Source organism: Xenopus tropicalis, chromosome 8 (assembly GCF_000004195.4).
Source record: "Xenopus tropicalis strain Nigerian chromosome 8, UCB_Xtro_10.0, whole genome shotgun sequence".
NCBI lineage: Eukaryota > Metazoa > Chordata > Amphibia > Anura > Pipidae > Xenopus > Xenopus tropicalis.
Window position 1 is genome coordinate 72,112,061 of NC_030684.2, and position 24,962 is coordinate 72,137,022.

Genomic DNA, 24,962 nt, shown 5'->3' on the forward strand with positions numbered 1-24,962 from the left:
AATTTAAAGGAGACATATCCTATAAAAATGATGAATGTAGCAGTCAATTATACTTCTAGATATAGAATTCTCTGGATGTGCAGGGCTCTCAGTACACTGCACTGTAGGACAGGAACCAATCAGCAGCTAGGCTGACCTGATAGGGAACTGAAGCCTGTCTTTGCTTGTGTGAGTGCAAGGCTGTGATTGGCTATCCCCTTCCTACTGTGCTTCTGGCAGGGACTGTTAGAACACTCCCACCCTTCATTTCAAAAATGGACGGAGGACTGATAGGATCTATAGGGAGCTCCAATAAAAGGGCCATTTTTACAGATAGGACTAATTTTTAGCACAAAGTGAAACCGGCACCATATATTATTCATAATTGCCTACAAAATTAGAGGTTTTCCATTTATCCAATATGTTTCCTTTAAAATCAATGTTGCTGAAATGCTGCATCAAGAAATATTGTAGTGCCACTTCTTTAGTTGACTTCTTTAGCCCAACTTTGGATGTGTTCGTAGCCATGAGGGCTTCCCCAGCTATTCCTGTAATCCAGCATTTCTTGACAGCTTATTTATGGCTTATATGTGCTAACATTAATCAGTGCATTTACTGTGCTGAATGCTTCATTCTAATATATAGAATCAGGGCTGAACATTTTTATTAAAATAACAAACACGCCGTATGAAAAAGGTAGTTTATATGCAGAATTTCTAAGTACAGTTACAATAAACATAAATATATCAACATCACAGATGTTTTATACAGGTGTATGTACAATAAAATGCACTCTTCCATCATCATACAAATATAATAGTGTTCTACCAATAGTGTATATGGAACGCAGCAGCACAATGACAATATACAGTCTGATGTCACTTCCGGCACATGTGTAACACGGGTTTATTGCATCATTCCCTTTTGACAGGCACTAGAGGTTCCCATTAGTATGACTTGGCACATGAGATCATTTAGCATTGTATGCCATAGTGTACTGGAGCATCTTGTTGGGCGATAAAAGTGTGATGTCTGCTTGTGACATGTCATTGGTAAAGTCAGTAACACAGGATCCTGTTGTGTTTAGATTTCAATATAAGATTTTTTCCTGTATATTTTTAATTCCTCTTTACTTTGGGAGCAGATGAATCTCATGGTGAGCTTTAGAAAAGTGCTCTTGCAAGGTCTCCTGCCTTTGCTTTGACCTTAGGGATTGTGGCACTGATGAGCATTTTAGCGGGTGCCTGGGTGTCTGTAGAAGATGCTGAACTTACAGTCTTACGGGGACGGAGAAGAAAATCCAAGCTTGCAGAGCTCATGGCATAGAAAACATTTGCTTTCTCTGGAATAACCAATTCTGATGAGACAAATAATATAACTGTTATTGTACAAACTCAGTAACAGAGTCTCGGTAACACCAGAATATTAATTTCATGACATTACCATATGCTGTAGCTGTGTCATTAAAGGAAAAAGGACCAATCCATGAAGGAGGAAAATTTATGCTGCAGGAGCAGATAAATTATTTTTGCATGGACCAAAACAAATTGGTTCACTATGTGGCAATATGGAAAAATAAAACCTATGTGGGATCTACAAGTGTTTTATATGTCTATAAAAGTAAACAATGTATAACCTGTCTCTATGGCATGCTCCGGAGTACTGGGTATAGAGTATACTCTGTGCAATTAGAATTATCACATATATACAAAGTATCGGTATGTGAATCAAACTGAGATGATAAGCAACCCTCTGGGCACACAACCATATGGGTATCTAGGGCTTCATGTATGATTTATTCAATCAGACATAAACCCTCAACACAAAGGGGAGCAGTATGATAAAACTGCAGGCACGGAAATAGTACACTTAACAATAAATAAACTAATTTTCCTATGGTGCCTTGCACACTTCTGATATTCCCCTTCATTACAGGTATTTTAGCCACAGAATATGCAAGGAAATTATGGGAATTTGGGTCTTGGCTGGGGGACAGCTGACTACTGCAACATTGTATCAATTTTAAATTTAGTCTGAGTAGTACATGGGAAGTCATAAACCGTGAACAAGGCCCTCTAAGTTTTGCATGGATTATCAATTTATTTTGTATGTAATGGCATATTTATTACAGTGTGTAAGCCAACATCACTAGTGATGTTGTCTATAGCAACCAGTCAGCAATTAGGATTTAACAGTCACCTACAAATTAGAAAACCAAAGCAAAGACCTGGCTGGTTGCTATGGGCAACATCACTGGTGATGTTGGCTTACACACTGTAATAAAAATGCCCCTAAATGTGTACTCTAGGGTACTGTACAATACTGCTGAATATGTTGGTGCTTTATAAATACGTGTTAATAATAATAACTGCAAATGAGAAACAGCTAATGCTGTAAATAGCAAGTACAGTTATAAATGACTTAAAAAGCCTTGAGCATTTTTAATTTATACATATTTGAAAGTTGCTTAGAATTACATTTGCGTCCATGCTAAACTTATATTTGGGGTAATATCTGTGTAACCACATATATGAAATTTGCTACAAAAATAAATGACTGATTTCTACTGTCAAAATGCTTCTACAGCAATTGTCAGAATATGGCTCCAACTCAGTTTCACCTCTGAGGTAAATGTGAAACTCTAACCTTTGCCCTCTGGCAGCAGTTGGATGAGTTCCTGTGGCCCTTGAGGAGTCATGTGATGTTTCCTGAGAATTCGATCAATAACTGCAGGTGCTTTTTCCTGACTGCTGATCTGTAAAAGCAGAGCCACTGTTAATATGGTGTGTATGGGCAGTTTCTAAATAATACTGAGTCCTGTTGCCTGCTTACCCTCACACTTTTGTACACACTGTTCTCCTCAGCTGGCTCTACCCGCACACGAATGATGCGATGTTCTGCATTGGAGCCAGTGGGTGAAGAATGCTCTGCTGTATGGTCCAGAGATGGATGAGGCTCTGCAGAAGCATTAATAGCACTTCCACATGAGGCAGAGCGTCTATGAGTGCGTGCCACTGGACTTAATGCAAGAAGCCCTTTCATTGGCAGCTTTGGTGAACTCTGAGTGTCCAGAGCTGGCACTGATGGGCTCTTCTGGTGCTGTTAATGAGAATGTGGCAGTCTTATGTCAAATGCTGGTTATATTGGAAGGAAAAGCAAAAACATGAAAGGGGGAACAAATCAACTATTGAATGATCAGAGCAATTTACAGGGAGATTTTGCTAAAGGAATATGTCATTTAGGCAGTCAAAGATTTTCCAAACATGCCACTACCACTTGGGCCTCAGTCTTACTCAGCAGGTATATAATGTGAAGAGTGCACTTGTATCTTAGCACTCTCTGGGTTTTGAGAAATATCCTTTTGTTACAAAGAGAAAGTAAGTTTGATTACCGGACTAAGGCTGAGAGCCATCTGTCTATCACAAGGTGTATCCCAGGATACTACATGCATGCTAGGTCCAAATGGGGCTGCAATGGCAGCCAGGAGGCTGTAGGGAAAGAGATAGGAATAAGAATATTTACATTATATTAGTATTATAAATGCAATAAGGAAAATCTAGCAGTTGTCCAGTATTTTATTTAATAAATGAATGTCAGACCTAGAGACCTGAGGCTGCATCTGGTTGAAGTATGCTTGGCCAGCATGAAATGCTTTAGCTGAAGAGCTTTGTGTGCAGTCTGTTTATCCACGTAATTGTTTTAGGAAACTGATTTCTCACCACAATAACTTTACACTTAATAGTATGTAAAACAGTATGTAATATGTATATTAAAGACATACTCTCTCGGATTGTTTTCCTGAAAATCATGTCATTTTTAAAACAGAATGGCTTTACTCAAATTTTGAAACTGTTTTAGTTTAACTATCTTTCAATGCAAACAGAGAAAGAATAAGGAAAACTATACCCCCAGAATGAATAATTAACTAACAGTTTATATTATGCTGAGTGACTTATTAAAGAATCTCGCCAAACTGGAATATATATATCAGTAAATACTGCCCTTTTACATCCTTTCCCTTGAGCCACCATTTAGTGATGGGCTGTGTGCTCCCTCAGAGATCATCCAACAGGAAATAATGCAGCTCTAACTGTAACAGGAAGTAGTGTGGGAGTAAAAGGCAGAACTCTGTCCATTAATTGGCTGATGGGGCCTAGCATGTATGTGTCCCTTGGCTTGTTTGTGTGCACTGTGAATCCTATGATCCGAGGGGGTGGCCCTTAATTCTTAAAATGGCAATTTTCTATTTAGGATTACCCAATAGCACATACTACTAAATAAGTATATTTTTATGAAAATGGCTTATGTAGATGAAGCAGGGTTTTATATATGAGCTTGTTTATGCAATATATTATAGAGACCTACATTGTTTGGGGGTATAGTTTCCTTTAAGCAGCAGTACTGTCACTCTCTATAACAGACTATTGACACTCCATTGGTTGAGAAATTCTTCGTTGCCAGTGCTGTAGGGGTTTGAGTCTTTTACATGATTATGTTAAATTATGTAGAGAGATTAATATAGATAACTTAATAAGGCAAAAGAAACCAGTTATAGTAGTTTTAAACATGTAATATGTAAGATATATAAATTTAAAAATTGTGTTAGAATTTGGCTGAATGCCAGCACTTTTTGCACGATTCAGATCTTGAAGAAAAAAAATGAATGTGAAAACTCTTTGTTTACAAACAGATTTCTAGATTGTGTTCAGATTAGAGATCTGGGAAATCACAAGTGTTCATTCTGAACCCTGAAGGCATACCCCCCAACATTTGAAAAATATTCAAAGGGACAAAAAGAAATGCCAAACTTTTTTGACCACTCCCATTTTACAAAATTTGGCAGGTTATGTAAAGTTTGAACACATTTCTGTGGGTTTTGGAGTCTTGTTTTATGTGTTATTACAGTTTTTCTAAAAAAAATAAAAGGTGAAATTGCCCTTTAAGTCTCAGTTCCCCCAAGAGACCTGTTTAGCTTATTAGTTACAGTTGTATCTCAGTGCAGGTGTAGCTTGTTAACTTTTCTGGGCTCTCTGCCAAAAGCTACTTTTTAATTAAGTTTGAGAAACATTATTTTTTTTAGCGTTCAGTGCAGGAGATCGAAGGGAAATGAGGGACTTTTCAGAAAGAATCCGGGACAGGACTGCGGGCGGGACTGTAAAAATTGGGACATTTGGGAGGTATGCTGAAGGTCATGTGACTTTATGGGCAAGGGCACACAGTTTATGACCTGTTTCTCTACGCCTTTATTTTGTAGCCAGGCAGAGAGAAGCGGATCCACTCCTATATGCTTCCAGGTTTAGCAGCACCAATAGGCATAGCTTTGATTTTCATAGATATTGCATTTTTCATATTCATGTATTACATCTGTACTTACCTTAAGTCTACTAAAATTATTTAAACAGTAATTAAACCCAATAAGATTGTTTTTCCTTCAATAAGGATTAATTATATCTTAGTTGGGATCAAGTGCAAGGTACTGTGTTATAATTACAGAGAAAAAGGAAACCATTTTTAAAAATGTGAATTATTTGATCGAAATGGAGTCTATGGGAGATGGCCTTTCCGTAATTCTGAACTTTCTGGATAATGGATTTCCGGATAAGGCGTCCGATACCTGTATATGCAATATTCCCACCCCCACAGTACTTTCCATAAATGGCATACCCAGTGTAACTAGTGGGCTAAATACAGAGAACCTCTGTTGTCATATTGCACATTAGTGGCTTTTACTATAACTCTGATAATCCCTCCACCAATTCAGCTAAATGTTACTAAAGAAATATACTAATATTCATATAGATACAAGGTAATATATAATAAAAAATGTGCAGCATAAAATCCATATTAGTACATACTGATATACTTACTCTGTGCAGTGTGTGATGACCACCTTTGGTTTAGGTGGATTTGACGTTGTTACTGTGTCTTGAGTAGGTTCAATGTCACATGACAGCTGGTAACTAAAAACAAATGCGTTTATTTTTTTGTCTATTTATTACATTTTCTTTTATTAAGTACATACTAACAAATGAAGACAGGTCATTTCAGAATATGTTCATAATTGGGGCCCTCTTAACAGAGATTCCTTTGCTGGTGTATAGAGGTGGGGTCAGTCAACTAGTTTATTTTAATTATTACAATTATTCTTTATTTATAAATATTTGGTAAATACTAAATTAATCTTCTCAGAGTTGAGCAGCATTGTCAATGGACCCCTGATATCACTGTCACCCTCTTTGGCCTGGACTGGCAATCTGTAGATTTTGGTAATTGGCAGAGGGGCTGCAAACAGGGGCCCATTTTACTTAAAAAAATATACTTTTTTTAAAATTTGTGTTGGCCGTAGGGAACAGCAGGATTAGACAAAGTGGCTGCCTGGCTTGGCTCTGGAGCTTTATGTGAACAACACTGTGTGCAGCCAGGTTAAATTAAAGTGGCGCATATGTCTGTGCATGCCCTGGCCCCTCATCATCACATCTACGTTGTCTTCTGTTTCTTCTTCTGCACCCAGACATAAATAAAAATATACCAGTGCCACCTGCTTGTTCTTCGGTTACACAGCTTCTGTTACAGTTTTTGTCAAAAATGGCAGAAAAAAATGCCTTAGTAGGGCACAAAAACGAAAAGCTCAGGCATAAAGAGCAGCAACAGGTGGCCCTGCTTAGGAACATTGCTAAACTGACTGGGTATTTGCCAAATCGTCATCCAGTCAGGCGCCAGGCCTTGAGCTTTCTGTCAGGAGAGCACGAAGGAAAACGTTCTAATGGTAAGAACTAGTTTTATATTTTTTTAATTTTCCTGTCTCTATCTACTCATTGATATTGTTTTGTGTTCAGTTCAGTGATAGTGCAGTTGACACACACTATCAAAGTACAATGTTTTAAGTTTGCTGCTTTTAAGATACATTTATTTAACCAAGTCTTTCTTGTTGCATGTGCAGAATAAGCTTACTGGTTGGTTGTTTTTCTGATGTGGAATGATACTGCATGATATTTTGATGGACTTTTTGGAAATTATTTTACTGTTACTAATAATTTGAAAGTTAATTGTTGAATATTTCGTAACTTTTTGTAATGCTAGTAGCCAGGGCCCTTTGGATAGTGTAGCATAGGGGCCTCACATCTCATTAATCCACCACTGATTATACTAATGTGATTGCTTGGCCCTAGGGCCAAATTATTGCATTACAATGAATGGAATATGAAATGGCGATATGAAAAGTGACCCAATGCATTCCTCAATCCAACAGAAAGTTGGCCAAATTAGTCTGAAGCACCCGAATCAGCAGCTTAAATCTGCCTTTGTATGGCCACCTTTAGGGCAGTGGCAGATGGGAGATTAGTTGCCCCGCAACAAATCTTCATTGCCGCAGGTGACCAATCTCCCCGTAATGCCATCCCACAGGCAAGAATCAGTGTAGTGCAGGGTTTTATGATCAGCTTAGGTAGAAAAGATCAGAAAACCCTGCACTACACTGATGAGCCCCAAGAAGGGCGAAACTGGTCTGTAGTTGGGAATCTGATCAGCTATTATCCTGGCTTCTGCTTTATACCCAGTGGATAAGCTTTAGCCTATAGGATAAACCCATGTAAATGGGACTTTTCTAAGAGCCTTAAGGAATTTCTTCTGAGAATCCTGTTATGACTTATTTGCATACGTATGAGGCGGTCTCCTCAACCCTTTTGACTTGTTCCTAAACACACGTAGAGCCACGACAAGTAGCTGCTACTAGTATTGCTGTGTGTCTTCACCCTTAGAATTGTTTCTGTTCAGGTCACAATTGCTGGTAAACAATAACTTATTCTAAGGTTCATTAAAACACTTTAGTAACAAACTGTAGAATCTCACCTTTCAGCCTCACTAATTGGCTGAAGCCTCTGAAACCATGTGATAAACTGAGGATCAGAGTGGAATCGATATCCTTGGCAGACTGATTGCAAAATTCTTATTTGTGATAAGGCCTCAAACTCCTATAATGAAATAAAATGTGTAAAGAATATAATGAAATTCAGTAGCTATTTAGCAGTATAGGAATGTTTTAAATTACAGAAAAGCTATATTATAAAGGGAGTCGTCTTCTTTGCGAAGGTGCCAACCCCATTCTGCGCCCCCTACCCACCCCCCACCCCCAGCATTGCTTCATATGGGAGCAAAATTTAAATATTGCGCTGCGGGAGGGTGGCATGCCGCCCCTAAGATTGTGCCGCCCTAGGCCTGGGCATTTGTCTCGCCACAAATCCGGGCCTGTGTGAAGGAAATTATAATAATATTATAGTAGTAAAGAGAGAGCAAGCGAGAGAGTATACAGTTGATAAAGTCACAGAATGTAAAGTTAATAGAGGCATAATACTGTAGGAATCTAGGAATTCACCTTTCTTCTTTTTTCAAAGTTCAGGTAACCATTCTAAAAGGAAAACAGTATTGTGCATCAGAATATGTTTATTGGCAAATAATGTCATGTTTAAAGCCAGAGGCAAGAAAACACCTTACTCCTTATTAAGACAAGTGGAGAGATCAAAACTATGCCCTTGCACTATATGCATGAAAAGAAAAACGAGAGGGGTTATGTCAGCCCACAGTCAGTGGCCAAAGTATCTGTAAGTAAAAAGCTTAGCCTCAGACCTATAAGCCCAGCATACAACAGAATATCATCTCTAATAATTGCATCAGTGAACTTATGTTTATAATGTGATTACACAACACTAAAAGCAGCAATAATTGTTTGTGCCCTTTCTTTTTAGTATTCCATAAGCATTACTGAATCAGTAAGCCTGCATGGGATATTGCTGCCTGGTAAATCATTTTGAAAGCCACAGATTATAAATTATATAAACAAATACAATGATGCATGGCAAGCTATTGCTAGTTCTGAATTGAGTACATTGTATAGATAACTGAGCAATCAGTGTTTTATATCAATACAGCACCACAAAAAGAATTACCTGATGATTTTATATTTATTTGTACGGAAGTAAAAAATATTTTTATTGAAATTATTATGATTACATACCCAAACTGATGTTCAGAGAGCAACCATGCTATTACTATGTAAATAAAATGGGTGGCATTCCCCTTCAATAAGACCTTTACCAGTGTTACTTTTTTTTTACTTTAGCAAAAGCTGCTAGCTAATCTAGAACTGGTCACAGAAAAGCACTGATTCTTACCTCTAGCTGGTCCCTTATGGCTGAATCCAACATGACCAGGTCAGTGAGGAACACTCCAAGGTATGGAACTACCCCCTGCTGTAGGAAAGGAAATGTTTGAAGTTGAACTGATGCTGGACAATAAGATAATGAGATATAAAAGGAAAGAGAGAAAGAGGGGAAAAAAATGTACCACTGCTCTGGATTCCCTAGTGCGAGGCTGTTGTCTCTTGGAGGTTATTTCAGGTTGGTCATGAGGCTACAATATGGATTAAAAACACAAAATAGACTATAGATATATGTCATATTATTATAGGTTTGGCTACAATGACTATGAATATTATAGTCCAAATCAAAGAGAATAATTGATTCTCACCTGAAAAAGCAGCTCTCTCATTCGGGCATAATTATCTTTTTCACAGAAAACCTCCCTCATTTCCTGGTAACTGCGTAGAATTTCCCTATGCAACATTATGAACATGATTCTGTGAGTATCATCCTACCATTTCTTAGCCTGTTTTAGCACAATTAATATACATGACACTGCTTTTCTTACCCACCTTTAAGTATTACACTGGCTGATGTAGCTTTATAATGACAATTTAGGAATGTTTTTTCAGTGGTGTGTATTCAGCCCAGGATTTACTCACTTAGACCTACACCACATTGCCATTTTGACCTCTGCTGCCTATTGGCAAAGAACAGTGGTGCCTCTCTTTGCCAGTAACCAATGCTCACTAGTAGCAGATGGGCCTCTACACCACTATTAGCTAAGAAAAACCCAGCTGATACTTCTAGACATAACATTGGTTGACATCAAATGCACTTTTTTGCGGAGCTGGAACTGTATCTTTATAATTGCTTTCTTCCCTGTCCCTATCCTTCTTTTACATCTGTACCCTTTTTTTTAAGATACCTGAAAACTTAATAAAACAGAGATTTACAACAAAAGAAAAACACTGGTAAACATCACCTTATTTTTGTTTACTTCACTACATTTTCATACTTAGAGTAACTAATTTCATATATTGAAAAATTGTACAGGAAGTGATGCAAACTACATGTTAGTGGTTTCATTAAGCAAAAATATAATATAAATATATTAACAGTCCTTAATGCCTTGTGGCAAGAACCAATGTGCCAGTTCAGCCTGCTCTGATGAATTGCGAGCAAACTGCAAAGTAGAGGGCAATGGAGTGAAATGGAACCCAGAATTTAAGAACAGCCTTGATAGAGTTTTACAATCATGTCTTCCTTTAGCTGGTTGTGCCTACACACAAAATAAACTCTTCCTGTAAATAACGTGCTAATGGAGGCAGATATCTGTTTACCTGGATGTTTCTGCCCATACTTTCTTCAGTCTGTGTACAGCAGTGCTTTGCAATGCAGTGATAATGGCATATACAGAAGAGAAATTCCTGAGGGACCGGCACTCCTACAAAAACACACAGAAGCCATTGAGAAAAATGTCATAGGAGAAAAGGAGATGGGTTATATTACCAGAAGACTTTATAGAAAAATAAATATTTAGGCAATAGATAGCAAGTGTGTAGGCAAGACATAAATTCAAACTGGGTAAAATATTAAAATATAGTTTTAAAAAATGTTTTTTTGTTAAAGGCTCTTGAAATACACTATAATTACCATAAAATACCTCATTCCTGCATTCTGAATTGCTGAAACAAAAGGACAACCTAATACTAATGTCATACTTTGCTAATCCCATACGGTTTCTAAAATGGACATACAGTGCTAAAAATGTATTTGCCTCGATTTGCATTTTCAAGTTCTGTAAAAATAACACCTAAAATAGACAAAACTCAGAAGATAGCTAACAATTTTTCATGTACATGTATTTCACCTCCCAAACCTTATCAATTATTGCACAATATAAAGATAATAGCTGGTTTAAGAGAGCCAAAAAGTAAGACCAATCTGCAAGCCATTTCTTTCTCACCTCTGCCACTCTCACCCACTTTTCTATGATTCGAGCTCTTTGTTGCGGTTTTAGTTGGGGGTCTCGAACACACGCAGAAGTCACTGCCCCAGAAAGACGATTAAAGTGCTGAACAGTCTCTCTGACTGACTGGCATCGGTTCCAGGGACTTCCAACCTTGTCCCTTCGAGACCACACTGAGCCCAGACATTCATATGGGACCACACGTAAGAAGAGAGACTGCCAGGAGGAGAAGAGGAAATACAAATAGTGAAGCACGCAACAAGGTGCAATAGAGAGTGGACAATTGTGGGTCAAGAGGCACACATTACAAAAAAATACATATAATGTGCCTGGGTGCTTAAAATTATTCATAATGGACAGCATTTTATCCCAATGTATTTAAATGAATTTTATTGCTGCTTCTTTGTCCATTATAAAGTATACACCCACAGACACCTAGGTAATACTGTATGTGTGTATATTCAGAGATATTATTTATGGACACACACACCCAAACACACCTAGGTATTACAGTTAAAGGGAAGCAAATGCTGGGGTGTAGCAGAGAAGTAAAGCAACAAAGCAAAAGTCATGATGGGTCAGTCAAAAAAGGGAGTAGCCCAATGTAAAAAGTAACATAAGTGCAAAAATAAACTTTGCATGTTTATTATTTAAAATAACAGACAAAGTTTCTGTCTCCATCTCCTCATCACCAAGTGTGCTTATATAAGTGAAATCTGAACAAGTACAATAAGTGACAAGTGGGAATGTACTAGGGCAAGTGAGAATAAAGTAAGGAAATAGGGCAGAATCAGTGCAAAGAAGTGGGGTCGCGCACATGTGCATCTGTTTAGCTCACATACGGAACACTGGGGACAGGATGCACTAATGTTTTCTGTGCATCCTGTCCCCAGTATTCCATATGTGAGCAAAATTTAAGTGTCTCTAGACGGCATGCTGCCCCTACAATTGTGCCGCCCTAGGCCTGGACTTTTGTGGCCTTGCCACAAAATTGGGCATGGGTGAAAACCAAGCAGAACAACAAATTCAATAAAATGGAAACATAACAAAAGAAGTGAATCAGTACAAAATGAGAAAGGGAAAAAAAGTTTAAGGCCTGTACTATTTATATAGTAATAGTAAATATAGTATATATTTAGTATTTATATATTTAGTATATATATATATATATATATATATATATACTTTTTGGCACAAAGCATTAAAGGAACAGTAACACCAAAAAATTCAAGTGTGTAAAAGAAATTCCAATATAATGTACTGCTGCCCTGCACTGGTACAACTGGGGTGTTTGCCTCAGAAACACTACTATGGTTTATATAAAGAATGCAGCTATGTAGCCATGGAGGCAGCCATTCAAATGAGAAAAGGCACAGGCACTTAGCAGATAACAGATAAAACACTATTATATTCTACAGAGCTTATCCGTTATCTGCTATGTAACCTTTGCCATTTCTCCTTTTTTCCAGCTTGAATGGCTGCCCCCAGGGCTACAAAGCAGCTTATTAATATAAACTATAGTAGAGTTACTGTAGCAAACACACAACTTTTACCAGTGCAGGGCAACAGTACATTATATTTCTTTTACTTTAACACTCTTTAATTTTTTGGTGTTACTGTTCCTTTAAAGTGTCCTGCCAATCTGTTCAGATTAATAACACCCAGTGCTCCTACTAACTCAGGGAAACCTCAAAGATGGCAGTAGCTCCAGATTCCCAATTGTGTCTGGTGTCACTAGATGCAGGGCACAGACAACATATTGTGCTGATAAATATGCCCTAATTTTCTAGGCTGTATTTTATCTTGTACCATACTGCTAATTTGTTGAGTCAGGTAAATGTATCATGAAACCTATTCTAGTTATTTCAAGAATAATGAAAACTCTAATAAAGGCAAAGAAGATGAACAAATTGATTGTGCAATAGTAACAGTATAACAGAAACAGACTGTGCTCTCACAGCTTCCATAGATGTCAGTTGCTCAGCCACATGGCCAGCCTGGAAGGCCAGGATGTCTAAAGGGTCAGAGGGACCTCTCTCATGTCCCAGTGCAGCAGAACTATCCTGATTATCTTTCTCTTCCACATTCAGTTCCTCTAGTTTCTTCCCTATGTTGCCTTTCAAAAGTCTTGATAGCTGTTGTCTCTTCTCAGTTTCCAAAGATGAAAATTCTTCAGGGTACTGAGACATCCACGCACAAAACAGGCTGCTGACACTATCGAGAATAACAGACAAAAAGGATACAGATAAACAGAAATAATTATAGTATTTGAAGTAGAGACCATGTGAGAAAAATGAAAGTTTTTTAGAAGGGGATAAGTGGGGCAATCAGTGCATGTGATCCTTAAAATAGCATGAAATATAGCCTAAGAGAGAATGGAACAGCCACAACCAATGTGTCAACATACTACAGGTTTTAGAATCCCACTCATCCAGATATGTCTGGGACAGAAAACTGATACATACTCTGCATCATTCCATCCGTGGGTATCAGAATTGTGCCAACGGTTGTCACTCTCTAACCTGCAAAATACCAAAGACAGGAATGGAGGCTGAAAGATGGTACTCAGGGTCCAACAGGTAAAAGTAAAATAATGTTTGATTACAATTATTTAAAGCTCAGTACACAGTGACATGGAGAAACGTTGTAGGGCATTTAGTTAATTTTCGGCCGGACTGAGCAACCAGTTGCAGCTGGGCTTATAATAGCAATTTCATGCAACTGATGCAGACGTTTAATGCAGGCTAAAGAATCTTGTACGTGTTTACTACCAGTGCATATGCATTTATAAACAGGGAGTGACAGGCACCTCTTGCTGAGAAATCCATTTGACGTATGGGTCACTGGGCTGAACAGAAAAATTTCTGTTATTTATTAATGTTATTAATGTTGTATATGATATATTGGTTTATCTAAGTGAAGAAAGAAAGAGAGATTTACATTTTTGGAAACATGAACACTCATAGATATTCTCACCTATGAAGCAGTATCCTGAGCACTTCATTAGTGCAGGTAAAAGTGCGATATGTTGCAAGGAATGCTGGGATGTATGTAGTGTCCCCAAGGATGCGGGAGTCCAACAGATGATAGACAAGCTTTTGGAGAGTTCCAGCACGAAGTACTAGCACTTTAACTGGAGTCTGAGGAGAGAGAAAACAGAAACAGTATATGATGAGCAGGACCCTCTTTGCTTCCTCTGCTTCTTTTTTCACATTCATAATGTTATATATCTTGTAGATTGTAAGCTCTTTTGGGCAGGGCTCTCTTCACCTCTTGTATTGGTTATTTATTGCTTTATATGTTACTCTGTATGTCCAATGTATGAAACCCACTTATTGTACAGCGCTGCGGAATATGTTGGCTCTTTATAAATAAATGTTAATAATAATAATAATAATATATAACTTAGAATGGCAATATAGGTGGGAAGTATGTAGCACAATGAAGGCACAAAAAATGAAGACCTTTTTAAGGGAAAATATTTGTAGAAGCATAATTATCAACTGTTATTTGGTGGCTGTGTCAGAGCAACAGTTTTTAGTAAATGTATAGTGATTAGCACAGGTAGTGGCACAACTAGACGTTACGGGCACCACTACAAAGACATTCCAGGGCTCAGTAGAGGTATAATTTTGCAGGACAAATCATTTGTGATACACTGAAAACAAATATTAACTACTGTTCTGTTTGTCATGTGGGGGAAGCTTTGTTTCTTAAGGATTGTCTCCTTCTCCGCTGTATCTTTTAGTAGATTTCCAGACAGGAAGCCTGATAGGAATGAGATAAAAGGCTTGCGCCAAAATAACAGCTCAAATTTATTTTCTTCTAACAAATTGCTGAATTCTTTTCGTTTCCATTTGTAAATGTCACCAGTAGCAAAGGTTTAAGGTGCCCATACACATGGTATGGATCGGATCTTCACCCAATATCCCCACCTATGGGTGGGCGATATCGGGGAACATGTAGGCTAATTTGATCGTTATAATGGCGGCAATGGGGCAGTCGGTTTGGGGACCACAGCAACGAGCTGATGCGGTCCCTGATCCGACTGAATCTTTTAACCTGCTTGATCGATATCTGGCCAATTTCAGGCCAAATATCAGTCGTGTATGGCCGTCGTTTTTGCCTCTACACGGGCCGATAATCGTCCCGTGTATGGGGACCTTTAGTGTGCCTTGATAGAGGGACAGACAGTATGGCTCATCTGTAGCTACTGACTATGAGTTTACAGTCATATTGATGTAAACCCAAAATCATGGGTTGCAAGTTTACATATATGGCATAGAAAGAAAACTAGCCTTCTAGTAGAAATAATATAAATCAGGGCTGATCAACTAGAGAAGTTGAATGTGGCTTTTCCAACGCCCTCAGCCTGTCCATGGACTTCTTTTTATTACATCACCATGTACATATAACATAGCCTAAAAAGCGTGGTTCACCTTCATGGTAAGGTGCTGTCCAACTGGCGGCCCGCGACCCCCCTCTGTGTGGCCCCCCACCTGTCTGGCTGCTTTGATGGCTTACTCTTGTGTAAGCTTTAAATGGTATCAGTACTGAGATTAACTGCCCCCCTTGCATGGTTCTCACCTCAGATTCAGGCTGTAATCAGGCTGTATTGTTTAAATATGTAATCCCCTGTGTTGTTCACACCTTTTAATCTCTGCATTGTTCACCCCCTGCAGTGTTCACACCTCAGGCTCAGGCTGTAATCACCCACATTGTTCCCCTGTTCACACCTCAGGAGCAGTAGAAACCCACAAAAAATCCCTGCACACTACAAAAAGAACATATACTGAGGTGGTACTTCAATTAAAAAGTTTTTTTAATATATAGTTATTGTGCAGACTGTAGGAGCAGTGCCAGCATTGTGTCACTGTAGGCTGCCTGTGTGTGCCATACACACAGGCATCATAGGACAAGCAGAGTATGGCACACACAGGCAGGGTAGGGAAGGCAGAGTATGGCACACACAGGCAGAGTATGGCACACACAGGCCAAGTATGGCACAAACCAGCCAAGAATGGCAAACACAGTGAAAGTATGGCACACACAGGCAGGGTAGGGAAGGCAGAGTATGGCACACAAAGGAAGGGTATGGCAGGCAGAGTATGGCACACACAGGCCAAGTATGGCACAAACCAGCCAAGAATGGCACACACAGTGAAAGTATGGCACACAGGCAGGGTAGGGAAGGCAGAGTATGGCACACGCAGGCAGGGTAGGGCAGGCAGAGTATGGCAGGTTTTTGCTGTACTACAACCATTAATATGGGTATGGTCATGTGATAACATGGGTGTGGTTTCAAGTGGGTGCGGTTTCAAAAAGGGGAGTGGTCAAAACTGGCTTCCATTATCGGCCCTCCACCACGTAGGTTGGAAAAATTCCGGCCCTCGGTACAACAGAAGTTGGACAGCACTGTTTTAGTATGTTGTAGAATGGCCATTTCTTAGCAACTTCTAAATTGGTCTTCATTTTTTTAAATAGTTTTTGAATTATTTGCCTCTTCTCACTCTTTCCAGCTTTCAAAGGAAGTCACTGACCCCGGCAGCCATTAAAATTAATTCTCTGTGAGGCTACAATTTTATTGTTACTTTGGATTACTTTTCTTTCTATATAGGCCCTTCTCTATTCATAGTTCTGTCTCTCTTTCAAACCACTGCCTGATTGCTAGGTTCAATTTTACCCTAGCAACGAGATAGCTGCTAAAATTCTAAACTGAGCTGCTGAACAAAAGCTAAAAATTCAAAAACAGCAAATAATTGAAAAATGAAGACCAATTGCAAATTGTCTCAGAAAAGCACTCACTACATCATACTAAAAGTTAATTAAAACCTTTAATCAGGTTGTCGACCTGCAATTTGGAAGCTAGACAGCAACAAATAACACAGGGAGAAGAGTGTGTGTCAGTAATGGACAAGTCACTGCTGAGAATAGAAATAACCCTCTGACAATGCTCAGCAAGAGCTAGAAAGCCACAATTTAGTTATAAGTTTTATAGAATTTTCAGGATTTACATATTCACCATGTATAAACATACAAACAATGGGATATTACAAAGCAGGCAAGTTATAGTATTATATTGTGTGTTTTACTTGTTGTGGATTTGTGTTCCGTAAGTGCACAGCATACACAGCTCCATCCTGTTCCTCCTCACCCACATACTGCAATACCTGAGAAGATATAATATAACAGTAGAAGTAAACACAAGTACAACAGTAACTACCAAGATAGACACTCCTTGGCTTTTAATTAGAGACCTACATTCATATATGTTATAATTTCATGTTTGTAAAATACAGTATTCTTACATGTATCTTCATACTTGCATACTGCCACCCCATTGTCTACTGCTATATGTCTCTCTTGCACAACACTGAATACTAACAACTGCACAGAATCGCCATTATACACAGAGAAGTTCTCAGAGACTCCTACACAGAGCAGGATGCAGACAAACAATGACATGTTACTCACCTTTCCTGGCAAACAGTACCATTTTGTTTTGGATGTGACACAGGGCTCTCCCCGCGACACACAAAACCCAAGGGCCACATTCATAGAAGGAAACCTTCAACTAATATGAGTCCCTGGTGTAAAGAGTATAATGTAAAAACAATAAAAGGGAAGACAGACAAAAAAGTAGATACTGTGGGGGAAGGCTGCAGGGAGAAAAGGAGAAGTGGGTAGGAGAAGTGCCACAGATAGATGAAAACAAGAATCTTATTGCTAAAATACACATAAATAGGGAGAAGGGGAGGTGGGGATATAAAGAAGGGGAAGTCTTGCTATGGGGAAATAAAGAGAAACTAGGGTGAGACAGTACAAGAAATATTATGGGAAATAGGTGTTATAAGAGAAAAGTGAAAGAGAAAGACACAAACAAAGGAATGAAGGCAGAAGGATGAATCTATTGCTAGGATTTTTGCCACTTCCTCATGCAAACACTGATCAGCACACACAGGAACTCACACACAGCCTTATACACACAACCTGATAAACCTGTTTGTGGCATTAATATTAAACCACATGTAAGCACATTCCTTTAGAAACATGTATATCCTAATCCCAGTTTCTGCTGAGTCCTACATTTAAAAAATAATGAAACTAGATGAAGGGACATGCAAGGTTAAACCATAATGTAGGGGTAGAATTGGGTACAGGCCCAATGTGCACGGTGATCTGTCCAGGGGATGCCCAACCCCTTGCCACGTGCCACACAGAACTACTATTTTGAATGTGTTGGTAAGCTTTAGAGTTTCAAAGAAACTTGCACCTAAAAAATCAGACACATGTGCCTTTTTCTTTACACATGCCACAAATAAAGCCAACTGGAACTGCAACTTTTTCAGTGCAGTTGTGTCAGAATGACATCAGAGTGCAAAAGCAAGAGTGTGAATTTTGCCACTGTGGTCTTAATTGCATCAGACGTCCCACTCTGTAATAATCGTCTGTAATACTGCCGGACGTATAGGGGATATATCCTGCATTGCGTGTAAAAAACACAGCAACTGCATCTGAAATCACTGCACTGCACATGCTGGTTGTGAATGACCCCTAAAATGTTTTGCTGCTGATATCACTTCAGCCTAAATACTTTTGCTTCCTATTAGGTTTTATTCTCAGGAATGGCCAAGCTTACTTTGTACCCACACCCCAAAAGTGCCACAACCAATTAACAAAAGAAACATTTTTTTACATTGTTGGAATTGCAGCACAGGGAGTAAAAAAAGCACTAGGTGCACCAGGATTTTATTACAGACTTGCTACTATCTCCACATTTCCTGACATATTGTGGCCCCCAGCATTTCATGGCACACTGCAGCCCCCAACATTTCATGATTTAGTGATACACTCCTAAATTACATAATATAAATAGATGGTGCTGGGGGAAGGGGGGGGGGGTCAACGGTAAACACCCCAGGTATCAGATATAAACCAGAATAAATGACAATTATGATTTTTATTACAAAATAACAAAAGGAATCTTCAACAGGGACCTGTAATTTTTCTGTGCCCCTTGCAATTTTGGGGAGGTTAAAACACATTAGGTTATTATGTAATTAAAATAACTTTCTATTTATTGTCTGGATTGTTATGCTTTATTTAACTATCTAGCATTTTATGGCACAGTATGAGCCCCAATCATTTTCTGACACACTGTGGAATTTTTATGACACAGACCAAGCCTTGCACAGATGACACATCCTGTATTAATGGAACTGATCTGCATAGTATATTATCACCAGTAAACACAGATACATTCATTTCAGTGCTCTTCTTCAAGTCAAAAATGATTAAAGAGTCATTCCTGCATTATTACTATGGACTGTTCAAAACATTGGGCTTGCCTACATTAAAGTACACAGTTTCCAGACACACTGTTATGTTGCATGGCAATTCTTCAGCTGAGGGCTACAATGCCATTCAACCTAAGGGGACAAAACCCGAGAGAAAATGTATTAAAAACTTGCAGTATGGCTCCCTGGTCATCCCTTTAGTCTCCTTTTGCCTCCAGTGTTATCTAATAGATGTGAGACAAAGAGCTAAATCGTCACAAGTATGAGCTTCTATTTTTAACTTCCTTGTCAAGTAAATATTTCCCTTGCTTTTTTCCTGTTCCTCCTATTTTCTTCCCCTTATGCATTTGCCTGGATACTTCACAATTTTAACTGCCAGGTAAAGGGAAAGCCGTGTCTTTACTTACTGGGGATTTCTTTTCCTGGCTGGTCTTCATGTCTTTCCTCCCATTCTAGTTTAAGTTTCAACTTCTAAGCAGACACCTGGGGAAGGGTAAGGAGGGGAGGGGAAACTGGTGGGCAGAACTGAACATGTTTCTTATACCTGACATGAAAGAAAAGGTATGGTATTTAAAGCAAAGCTTTCCCTTTTAACTGCCTCTCCTACGTCATAAGCTGTGACTTACCCTGCTAATGTGAAAGAGGAGGGAGCAGCAACAATATTGAAAAAGAACTCCAAGTAAATTGCATAAAGCAATAGACATACTGGAACAAATATCTGTACAGGTATCCTTATGCTGAAGAGAATAATGAGAGTTATAGTACAGCAATTACTAGACAGCAGCATGTTAAATACACGTGGAATGATCAGTTTGCAGTTTATGCACTTAATTAGGTAGGTTTTAATACAATAAGTTATTTAACAATGCTAGGTAACATGTGCATGAGCTCTAAGGGTCACTTCCCGTCTTTCTTCCTAGTCCCCCCACTGCCTCGCTCCTTATTCAGCAACTCTACATTCTCCACTTGGAATTCCTCTGTCCCAGCACTTGGCTGCTAATCCTGATGCACAGGGCTAGAGTACGAGGAGGTAGCAGAGGTATGTGCCCAGTGTCTAAGGTCCTCTGCCTACCCCCTAGTTTTAGGTTTAGCTCTGCATCTTGCATCCAATTAAAAACAGTGCTGCTCACACAAGCACAAAGAAGCACTCCCCAGCACCTTAATTCAGCTGGGCCGCCCCAGCTTGCACCCTGAATAAAGTATATTAGCACGAGGTAGTGTCCAGAGTTCAAATAGCTGCACCTTAGGAAGCAAATGTACAAGAAGTGGGGCAACTGCAAAAACCACTTTGCACCAGTTTTTGTACTTTGCACCAGTTTTTGTACTTTGCACCAGTTTTTGTACTTTGCACCATGCCCTGTCAGAGTAAATAATCCCTAGACTGTTACAATTTTCACAGTTCCTTTAAATAAAAACATTAATTTGGTAGCAGACATTGGGAATGATTTACTAACATTAGTCCTAAACTGCACCACTGCTATTACCATAGCAACCAAGTAGCAGTTAGTTTAAAATGATAAACACCATTAAGGTGGCCATACACTGTAACATCCACTTGTTTGGCAAGGCCACCAAGCGAGCGGATTTTTTCCCTACAGGTGAGTGATATCAGTGATATATTGAATTAAAACGGCGGGCATAGGCGCCGTCGGTTCGGGGATCGCATCAACTGAAATGATCTAAAGGATCGTTATCGGCAGCTGAAATCGGCCCCTGTATTGGCAACACAGAAGGGCCTTTCTGACCCACATCTGTCCTAAAATTGCCCAGATCTCGTCGGGCAGGTTTGATTTTTCTGTCGGATCAGGGACCGCATCAGCTCGTTGATGTTGCCCCGAACCAATGGCGCCTATGGCCACCATTTTAATTCAATCATTTGGCACAATCTATGTGCAATCATTTGCATCTATGTCAGCCTAATCAATAGCCTCAATTAAGTACATATTATCATTATTACGACTTGTTGTTACTATTAACACATATTTTTAAAGCACCAACCTATTCCATACCACTGTACAATTAATACACTGAACATACAAATTTACATACAAAACAACCACTTAGTAATACAAGGTACAGAGGGCCCTGCACATTTCTGACATAATTTGAACCACTATTCAAAAATTGTTTATGATGAAATTAAACATTTTTTTGTATCCAATATAAAGGAGGTCTATAATTAAAAAAGGGAATTCAATTATGTGTATTCTTTTGTTCCATAAACGATTATATCTAAACACAATCTGGGTTCAGCATAGTAACTTCATGCCATGCAGTTTGTACCATAGGTCATTGGTGTCTAGCTGAAGTCCGCTGGGAGGATGTAGCCCTTCCAAGGCATTTTAAAGGAGAAGGAAAGGGTTAAAAATGCGACCCCCCCCCCCTCCATAAATGCATAGGCCTTATGTTCCTGTACCTGATCGCTACATTTTTTTACCTTTATAACCAGTATTTTCTGAGCACTCTCTGATTTTTCTAAACACTGTTTAAAAACTATTACGGCCGCCATGTTGGATATTTAAATTAGTCCAACATTGTGCCACTTAACTAAATGCGCATGCGCGAATATTCTCCCTCCCCCTAAACACGAGCGCTCGTAGTGGGAGGGTCACAGGTGAGGTGGGAGGGAGAGTGCTCCTGCTTCAGAGATTCAAAGCGCGCTCACAGAATATGTAAAATGCGCATGTCACCGGTCTTGGTTTTGGTGCAGGAGCATGGAATTATGGGAATCTTCTTTACACAGCTCAGCGTTTTTTCTTCCTGTTTGGCTTCTGATCATCTGAACAGGCGAAATATGGGGACACTTAAGGGCACTATTGAGAGAGCTGAAGGTATGCCTGCAGCTTGAGATTAACTCTTTACTAGCCTTTCCTTGTCCTTTAAACAATGATCACAGAGTGTCTAAACTGACACTGTAACTTTACAGTCATTAAGGGCAAAGACAGAAGAGGCAATTAGTTGCTCGTTTTTTTAAAACCCCCTAATCGTGGCAACTAATCTCCATGCACAAGTATTCTAGTCACCGTCTTCGAATTGTACCACACAGGACAAGATGCCGCAACTTTTGCTGCGGGCAATTAGTCACCATGACTGGATTCTAAAAGTCATGGCGACTAATCGCTGCGTCTGTCTTCGCCCTAAATAGTGACAGATTAGGAGCCTAAGCAAACAAAGTTAGAAATGAACTCACTATTGGCTTCTTAAAATCTCACACCTCTCCTTTTTGTCATATACACACTAATTGGGATTTTCTCTCCCCAGTGTGAGTTTTGACTCCTTTTTGGTTACTTGTATGTCAGTGAAGCACTTAATCTGCTTTCATAACTTTTATATTGCACAAAGTGAATAGTGTCTGTCCATACCACATGCTTTGACCTTAAGTGTTGTGTACTGGGCAGGGACATATATATATATGTAACTACATTTTATAAGTGCTGGATCCACAGACCATCACAGCAATTGCATTTTATTGTTACAAGGAAAAAAGAGCAAAGAGACCATTATATGTATGTCCTCCCCATGTTGGCATGTGGTACCTCCTCCCTGTAGTCCAAAAATATTCTAGTAAGTATGCTTTGGAGGGAATGGACCCCAGTTGGTGTGTGTCTGTGGTAGGGAAATTGCTTATATGAATAATAATTTGAATACACAGATTTAAACTTTTATGATAGGAAATTAATATTCCAGTGCAAGTGTCCATTTAAAAAACTGGGCAACTGCACGAAAGTATAAATGCTCTGTATCTAGGCCTAGACTGGCAATCTGTTGGTTCTGGCATATGCCAGAGGGGCTGCTGTACGATGCCATATACAGTGGAGGGCTGTTTGGGCATCTGTGCCAGGACCTGTTTGATTGCCTGTCCAGACATGTCTGTATCAAATATATAAAAACTGGAGCTGGAACTGATGCATAGCTGGCAAGTAAGTGTTATTTGTTACACCTGCATGAGTCATTTTTTCACAAAGCGATGCGGATAATTCATCTTTAAAAAGATTCTGGCATGGTTTCTTAAATGTAATAAAGACATTGCAGAGTAAAATACATGCTTTATAGAGAGGGATGCACTGAGTGCAGTATTCAGTATGGGATTCAGCCAAAACCTAGAGCTTGTTGTAGAATTCATATTCGGCCAAATTCAAATTGTGCAGCCAAACTGAATATAAACTCACAAAGCCATGTTGCTCTAGACTACCAAATGTGGCAATGTATTTGTTCACAATGTCAGCAATATTCACCTCTGTTTGGGTTTCTCGTAACCTGGATCCTCGCCTCTCTTCCTCCTGGGCCAGCCGTGGCATGTGGGCCTTCATGTGTGTAACCACACGCTGAACCAAACAAAGACAGTTTAGTATCCATGAGCACAATACAGCAACACACAAACAGGAAAGAGCAGGAACAGGAACACCTGCAATATTTATTTTACATGACATAAATAAAATAAACAGTTTGTAATGGGATGCCACATTGCCTTCATCAGTTTAAGAAAGTCTTAGATCCTAAACTAGTTCCCCCATCATCTTGCAAAGCATCTTACAGAGAATGATGGGAGATGTAGTTTAAAGAAAGAAAGCAGACAGCAGGGCATTGTTCTTGCCTTAAACCTTTAAAGATTAATCACAGTTTGCTTTACTCTATCGTGTAATATTAATCCAACACCAACATAAACCACATACTCATACTCACATGGTTATCTGATGTCACAGAGTGATAGCCACCACATGAGGAATGGGCTTTAAGCCATATCACTTGCTCTGGAGAAATTGTAGTAACGTTTGTATGCAGTGCGGTCTGTTTGGGTTCCTCAGTACCACTTCTTGCTGCAGACTTGGAAGGAGACAGCTCTCTCAGTACAGATTTTTCCTACTAAGAGACATCTCTGATTTTTCTTTTCCTGGAAATGGTTCTTTCAATTTCAAGTAATGTTTCAAGTTGGGCGTAACGGTCCCAAGAATAAGAGCGTCCCCCTCTACCTCACCTTATCCTGAGACCAGCGTCACATCCTGTGTAGCAGGAAGAGATAGTCAGGAAATCTGCAAGAGAGCGCTTCCTCCTGCATCGCAATAGTGATGTATACGTCTGGGTAAATACAGAAGATTCCATTGTGAGAAACAACCGTATTCTGCAATTCTTGTACCACACACCCAAATGGATGCACAGATATTATGGAGACAGTTTTAAAAAAACCATAGCTTTTGGTTTTCTTTTATGAAAAAGTTTTCACAGGGTACGCAGTATGCAAAAAGATGGGTTGGTTCCTTTATAGAGATGTAGTATGGTGTAATGTAAAGTTTGACCACGTTGTATAACCCATAGCAACCAAGATGTTTGTTTTCAATCTACTGACCAGTAAATGCTTCCTGCTGATTGGTTGCAATAGTATTTGTTAGACAAGTAGCAAACCTCTGACCGTTTAATAACATTAAAGGAATACTGTCATGGGAAAACATGTTTTTTTCAAAACATGTTTCAGTTAATAGAGCTCCAGCAGAATCCTGCAATGAAATCGATTTTTATTAAGTGTAAAAATATCTTTTTTATATTTAATTTTGAAATTTCACATGGGGCTAGCCATATTCTTCA

At 39.1% G+C, this 24,962-nt stretch overlaps 1 protein-coding gene across 3 annotated transcripts; it reads right to left on the reverse strand.

The window, feature by feature from the left end:
* Positions 1-657: 657 nt before the first annotated feature.
* Positions 658-24,603, reverse strand: rgl2 (ral guanine nucleotide dissociation stimulator like 2). 3 transcript variants are annotated; one of them, XM_004917022.4, is made up of 18 exons: positions 24,066-24,603; positions 23,618-23,707; positions 17,178-17,255; positions 14,062-14,225; positions 13,551-13,607; positions 13,044-13,299; positions 11,083-11,301; positions 10,457-10,560; positions 9,502-9,586; positions 9,319-9,384; positions 9,147-9,224; positions 8,351-8,383; positions 7,828-7,949; positions 5,847-5,939; positions 3,371-3,467; positions 2,812-3,078; positions 2,626-2,734; positions 658-1,336 (listed from the first exon to the last, which is right to left on the reverse strand). In XM_004917022.4, exons 2-18 carry the CDS (start codon positions 23,690-23,692, stop codon positions 1,143-1,145), a joined length of 2,097 nt encoding a protein of 698 aa, XP_004917079.2. In that variant the 5' UTR covers positions 23,693-23,707; positions 24,066-24,603; the 3' UTR covers positions 658-1,142. The 3 variants fall into 3 exon arrangements, with proteins under 3 accessions (XP_004917079.2, XP_017952404.2, XP_002938730.3); XM_018096915.2 differs by lacking the exons at positions 23,618-23,707; positions 24,066-24,603 and adding an exon at positions 19,790-19,941; XM_002938684.5 differs by lacking the exons at positions 23,618-23,707; positions 24,066-24,603 and adding an exon at positions 17,560-18,073.
* Positions 24,604-24,962: the final 359 nt, after the last annotated feature.

Excerpts from the sequence above, each read along its gene's own strand:
- rgl2 (XM_002938684.5), bottom strand. The coding sequence starts at position 17,643 with ATGAATGTGGCCCTTGGGTTTTGTGTGTCGCGGGGAGAGCCCTGTGTC. Across the intron at positions 17,256-17,559 it reads GGTACTGTTTGCCAGGAAAG|GTATTGCAGTATGTGGGTGA; the intron begins GTGAGTAACATG and ends ATATCTTCTCAG. Across the intron at positions 10,561-11,082 it reads AGTGGGTGAGAGTGGCAGAG|GAGTGCCGGTCCCTCAGGAA; the intron begins GTGAGAAAGAAA and ends GTGTTTTTGTAG.